This window comes from Lutra lutra, chromosome 7, assembly GCF_902655055.1.
Source record: "Lutra lutra chromosome 7, mLutLut1.2, whole genome shotgun sequence".
Classification (NCBI taxonomy): domain Eukaryota; kingdom Metazoa; phylum Chordata; class Mammalia; order Carnivora; family Mustelidae; genus Lutra; species Lutra lutra.
In genome coordinates, this window is record NC_062284.1 from 136514986 (window position 1) to 136520326 (window position 5341).

Here is a 5341-nt window from a genome sequence, read left to right on the forward strand (position 1 = left end):
TTTTTTAAGATTTTATTTATTTATTTGACAGATCACAAGTAGGAAGAGAGGCAGGTGGAGGGGGCAGGCTCCCTGATGAGCAGAGAGCCCGATGCGGGGCTCGATCCCAGGACCCCGAGACCATGACCCGAGCCAAAGACAGAGGCTCAACCCACCGAGCCACCCAGGCGCCCCTCTCTCTTGGAATCTTGATATAAATAAAACAGATTTTAAAAAGGTCATTGTATCAGCATTCCTTTATTTTATAAGTTCACATACATCATTTTATAACACCTATTAAAATGACATTCAGAACCAGATGTTCTGATGACATGTATCAGAAATCCAGGGTTAGAGGTGACAGCTGCAAACTTATCAACCTCAGCATTTGATCCTGCCTGATTTGGACTGTACAGAATCAATAGAATTGTGATTCAGACGGAAAATAACTTAGTATCTCAGCCACTGCTCGTATCTTCATAATAAACGTAGGGCAACGCACACCTAAAAACTACCTCTGATACATCATCACACCCGACACGCTACCCTTGCACACTACATGAGCTAACGCCTCTCAGAGCACATGCATACATAACGACGGACCCTCTGTACAATTTTGTATGATAAATTCACAGGAGTAAATCTATATTCATAAATACTAGTGCAGAACTACATTCTTCCTAGTCTAGGACACCTTTGGGAGACACGAAACAGGCCCAGAAATGGCAAAGGATTGAGACAAAGAACTGTACAGAATGAGCTCCTTGGCCGTGCAAGGAAGGGACTGATCAGCGTCTATCAGGAGTACACGCGCTGTTCTACCTTCATGCTCTGCTTGCTGCCAGCTTTCCCTTCCTGGTTGCCCAAGACTCAGGACAAATGCGCTTCTTGGAGAAGGGCCTCCTCCTCCTCGGCTGCCTCTTCCTCCTTTATCAGCTCCAGCAGCTGCAGTAAGCCAGGGGCTGGGCCACCCTGCGGCAGGGCCAGCTTCCTGCGAAGGGTTCTGCAGACGGCTCCAGCTAAGACTTGGTCTAGGCGGGCCTGATTCACAACATCCTTCTCAATTACTCCTCTCTCCACCAGTTTCTGTAATAAAGGCTCCAACCTTAGCACGTAAGCAGACAATTTCTCTTCATCCTTCTGGTAAGTGGTCAGATACTTGATCTGCAATTCCCTAGGATTATCAATCACCCCAAATACCTGCTCAAGAGCCCGCAGGCATTCAGCGACTGTAATGAAGGGATTGTCTGTCTTGAGGACACGAATAACATCAAATGCTGGGCCTCTAAGGCTCTCTAGCAATCGCCGCCTTTTCTCCACATCCGACACCCGCCATGTCTTCATCATCTCAGTAGTATGAAACAGCCAGGATTCGAATTCTTCTTCTCCTGGCTCTGGAGGGTTACTGCCCGAGAACACCCTCAGCTTTTTGTATTTCAGGTACTGCAGAACAGGCTGAAGAGCCTCCTCTAAGGCCCGGGCCAATATAGGGGCCTGCACCTCTGGGATCATGTTCTGGCCTAGGTCAAAAGGGTCGTTTCCATATACACGAGCTCTGGTCAGCTCCCCCAGCCTTGTGCCCTCTCCCTCTAAGAATTCATTTAATCTGCTTAACAATTCATTATCCAGGCCTGGGGGCTTAAAGATCACTCTCCAGACACCCCCCTTTCCAGGTATCTCCTTAGGGACCACAGCATGAGTCGTCTCCTCAGTCAGTCCCACCAAGGCCACATTCCTGTTCTCATCCCGCCGGAACATTCTCCCGAGCAGCCTGCACTCGCCCAAGGGCGCCAAACCGGCCCGCAGAGCTTCCTCGATCTCCGCCACCGTGCAGGTCGGGGGGATGCCGGCAACCAACACCGCCCTCCGAGGGTCCACATCCATCCCCCGGCACCAGTCTTCCAAGAGCCTCAGCGTCATGGTGCCCCGAACAACGGATTGACATTCGAATCCGGTCGGGGTACTGACGCCGCCGCGAGGCACGGCGTTTCTCCGCGGCACCCTCGCTGAGTGCCGGCAACGTCCCGACCCGAGGCCTGCGAGCACAAAGCAGCTGCGTTAGCGGCAGGGTCAGTGACGCCGGCCCCGCACCGGCGGGCGACCTCCCGGCCCGCCCCACTGCGACAAGCCGCGTCTCACCCTCTCCGCGGCCTCGCGCGCCCCTCGCCGCTATCCAGCGTCCGCGCCCCGGACCGTAGCCGGCGCCGCGAGAGGCCGGCCTCTCCAGCACTCGGCGCCACCGGGGGATGGAGGCCCGCGCCGTCGCCGCCGCGCCACTGTCCGCCGCGAGGCACCGCTGGCCGGGCCGAGCGGCCCCGAAGATGCCCCGACCGCCGCCCACGTGAAGGGAAGCGCCGGGACCCGAGCGGCCGCAGCCCCCGCCCCCGCCCCGGTCCCCGTCCCCGCCCCGGTCCCCGTCCCCGCCCCGGTCCCCGTCCCCACTAGAGCGGAGCCCGGGCGCGCGCTGGGAGGCGGTCCTGCGTCGCGACGGGGCGGAGGGAGCGCGCTTCCGGCCCAAGCCGGAAGTCCCGACTGTGGCTGCATCCGGGACGGCGGGCGGGCGGGCCAAACGGGACAGGAAGGTGAGATCCGGGAGCTGCCCGTCTCAGCAGGCTCGGCCGGTGGCCGCTGCCCCGCACTGGGCTCCCGGCACCGCGAGGCGGAGAGGCCCGGGCCTGGCGCCGCCCGCGCAGCCCTGGTCGGGGTCGCCCGGCGCTGCAGCGCGGCGGGGGGCGGGGCCGGCTGCCGGGGAGGCCCGGGGTAGGGGTGCTGGGGAGCCTCCCGGCCCGGCGCGGGTGACATCGGCTGGGGCTCCGGCCGCAGCGACAGGGGCCGGGCCGCCGCGTGACTGGCCGCAGTCACGCTGTGCTTAATCACAATTAGCTTGTGCTCCAGGCTGGCGGCGCTCCCATTTCTCCCAGCCGGTGACCCCGGGGATTTCTCTTATGGTGGCTTTCTCTGAAATGCCAAAACCACCCGAATATTCAGAACTGAGTGACTCTTTAACGCTTGCCGTGGGAACAGGAAGATTTTCGGGACCACTGTAAGTGTTTAAGAGTTACTGTCTTAACGTGGGGGCTCCGACATCGGTTTGACTTGTAGAATCGAGTGTTCACGTCCAGAACAGTACTGTTAAGGCAGAAACTATTTGGAACCTAAAGGTGAAGTGTTCCTTAGGAAACCAGTTTAATTCCAGTTTCTCAAGGGAAGGTGTGCTGGACCTATTTAAGCCGGATACAGAGATTTATTTATTCTGTGGGGCTTACATAAAAAGTACTCTCAATATATGCTGAAACTTTACTTTCTCTTAACTATTACGTAAAGCAACAAGCTGTGCATTGTTTACATTTCTTAGTAAATGTGAATTTAATAATTTCAAACCTTAAATGCACTATTGGGGAGTCGTTGCTATGACAGCATTACTAGACCCTAACTTTTTTTTTCTTTTTCTTTTCTTTCTTTCTTTCTTTCTTTCTTTTTTTTTAATTTGAAGGCACAGAGCATGGAGAATGATGAACTTCCGTCAGAGGATGGGATGGATTGGAGTGGGATTGTATTTGTTAGCAAGTGCAGGAGCGTTTTACTATGTTTTTGAAATCAATGAGACTTACAACAGGCTGGCCTTGGAACACATTCAGCAGCACCCAGAAGAGCCCCTTGAAGGAACCACATGGACACACTCCTTGAAAGCTCGGTTACTCTCCCTGCCTTTTTGGTTTTGGACAGTTATTTTTCTGATACCTTATTTACAGATGTTTTTGTTCCTTTATTCTTGTACAAGAGCTGACCCCAAAACGGTGGGCTACTGCATTATCCCCATATGCTTGGCAGTCATTTGCAATCGCCACCAGGCATTTGTCAAGGCTTCTAATCAGATCAGCAGACTACAACTGATTGATACGTAGAATCGGTCACCATTTTTTCCTTACAGTTACAAAACTGCCACTACGTCTGGAGCCTGGTCACAAGACGGCAGTTTCTTCACAGATCTCAGGAAGTTGTGGTGGGGCAGAGGCTTTCTAAAAAGTGTGATTAGGGGGCTATCTTTATCTGAATAATAATGAATTTTTAAGTTGAAGCCTGAGATACAGTACTACAAAATCATGTTGATGACTTCAGATTTTGGAAGTAAAATCGTGTCTGTTATTTGCATTCTTTAGAAACTTGAATAAGTACCTGAACTCCTATTTTTATTCTACTGTGCAACATAGTGATGATTCATAAATTTTTCCTTTGGGGAAAAAAATGAGTATGAACATTTCCATTGTGCTTAATGTAAAAAGGTCCAAACATGGTCATAAAGTTTAAATTTTATACAATTAACTTGGCTTGCTTTAGAATTCTTCAAACTAAAACACCAGTTCAGCGTGTTGTAACTAAGCCAACTGTTTCAGCTTGCTTGCTCTCAGTTTGTGAGAAATTGGTATAAAGTTACTGAGGTGATGGCTGTCTTGATAAGCAAAATTTGTGCTTCCTTTTGGTAATGCTGTCAGCATTATCAGCGTTATTAATGCTACTAGTTTTTAAAAGATTACTTGGGAAGAAACTAAATGAAAGTTGAGAAATCTTAACACATAGATGATGGAAACAAGGTGTTCAGTGGAAATATTTAGTCTGGTCCCTGTCAGATGTGTGTGACACCCTTCTAAAATACCACCAGTTATCATCCTTCTGATTTTCTTTTCTGGCCTAAGGTCCAGTCTTCAGGTCTTCAAGCAACAGGTGATTTGCATGAAGATGTGATCTGTGTACTTCTTCCTTTGCACTTGTACTTACTACCTCATGTCTGGTACCAATACAAATAACTAAAACATGGAAATATCAGATTTTAGGATTTTTTTTCCTTTTTTCTTCTGGGCGGGATCAAGATGTATTTTTATATAGTTGTGTCATTAATACCAAGGCAGTGTTTTACACTGATAGATTTTAATAATCGTAATCTTTTTTGGTGCTTATTCTTTTGGGCTCTGTTCTAAGAGGTTGACATGAATTAACTCATTTAATCCTCTCAACAACCCTAAGAAAACAGTTATCCAGATTTTACAGATAAAGCCACTGAGGTAGCGAAGTAAAGTAACTTGCTTGTTCAGGTCACACACCTGGGAAGCAGCAGAGCAAGAGGTATGACCAGGCATCTGATGCCTTTGTCCTAACCACCGACCTGCAGTGCTTTTCACAAATGACATGTGTTTCACGGTGCTGTCTGCCGGGCCATGCCAAAGGATGGAAATGGCATTGAAAGTTTTTTCTCGTATGATCTACTGAAAACCTAAAAGTGTTCTAACAGCCTCGGTGTTCAAGTCTGACCTAACTAGAATGGAAGGCTGAACGTTCTTGAGGTACTTGAAAGAGCAGGTACCTT

At 50.1% G+C, this 5341-nt stretch overlaps 2 protein-coding genes across 3 annotated transcripts; one reads left to right on the forward strand and one right to left on the reverse strand.

Moving 5' to 3' along the window:
• Positions 1 to 218: 218 nt before the first annotated feature.
• On the reverse strand, positions 219 to 2781 carry MOAP1 (modulator of apoptosis 1). The gene is made up of 4 exons (XM_047738077.1): positions 2414 to 2781; positions 2187 to 2364; positions 2119 to 2149; positions 219 to 2015 (listed from the first exon to the last, which is right to left on the reverse strand). The coding sequence occupies exons 1-4, from the start codon at positions 2779 to 2781 to the stop codon at positions 850 to 852; spliced, it is 1743 nt and encodes a 580-aa protein (XP_047594033.1). The 3' UTR covers positions 219 to 849.
• On the forward strand, positions 2253 to 4302 carry LYSET (lysosomal enzyme trafficking factor). Of its 2 annotated transcripts, XM_047738079.1 has the most exons (3): positions 2253 to 2380; positions 2423 to 2561; positions 3473 to 4302. In XM_047738079.1, the coding sequence occupies exon 3, from the start codon at positions 3489 to 3491 to the stop codon at positions 3882 to 3884; it is 396 nt and encodes a 131-aa protein (XP_047594035.1). In that variant the 5' UTR covers positions 2253 to 2380; positions 2423 to 2561; positions 3473 to 3488; the 3' UTR covers positions 3885 to 4302. The 2 variants fall into 2 exon arrangements, with proteins under 2 accessions (XP_047594035.1, XP_047594034.1); XM_047738078.1 differs by lacking the exons at positions 2253 to 2380; positions 2423 to 2561 and adding an exon at positions 2890 to 3022.
• Positions 4303 to 5341: the final 1039 nt, after the last annotated feature.

Bases quoted from the DNA above. Each gene is read 5' to 3' on its own strand.
- MOAP1 (XM_047738077.1), bottom strand. From the start codon at position 2,781: ATGTCACCCGCGCCGGGCCGGGAGGCTCCCCAGCACCCCTACCCCGGG. The intron at 2,365-2,413 runs GGGGACCGGGGC...GGGACCGGGGCG, and splicing joins GGCTCCGCTCTAGTGGGGAC to GGGGCGGGGGCTGCGGCCGC. The intron at 2,016-2,118 runs GTGAGACGCGGC...TTGTGCTCGCAG, and splicing joins CGCGCGAGGCCGCGGAGAGG to GCCTCGGGTCGGGACGTTGC.
- LYSET (XM_047738078.1), top strand. From the start codon at position 2,925: ATGGTGGCTTTCTCTGAAATGCCAAAACCACCCGAATATTCAGAACTG. The intron at 3,023-3,472 runs GTAAGTGTTTAA...TTTAATTTGAAG, and splicing joins GGAAGATTTTCGGGACCACT to GCACAGAGCATGGAGAATGA.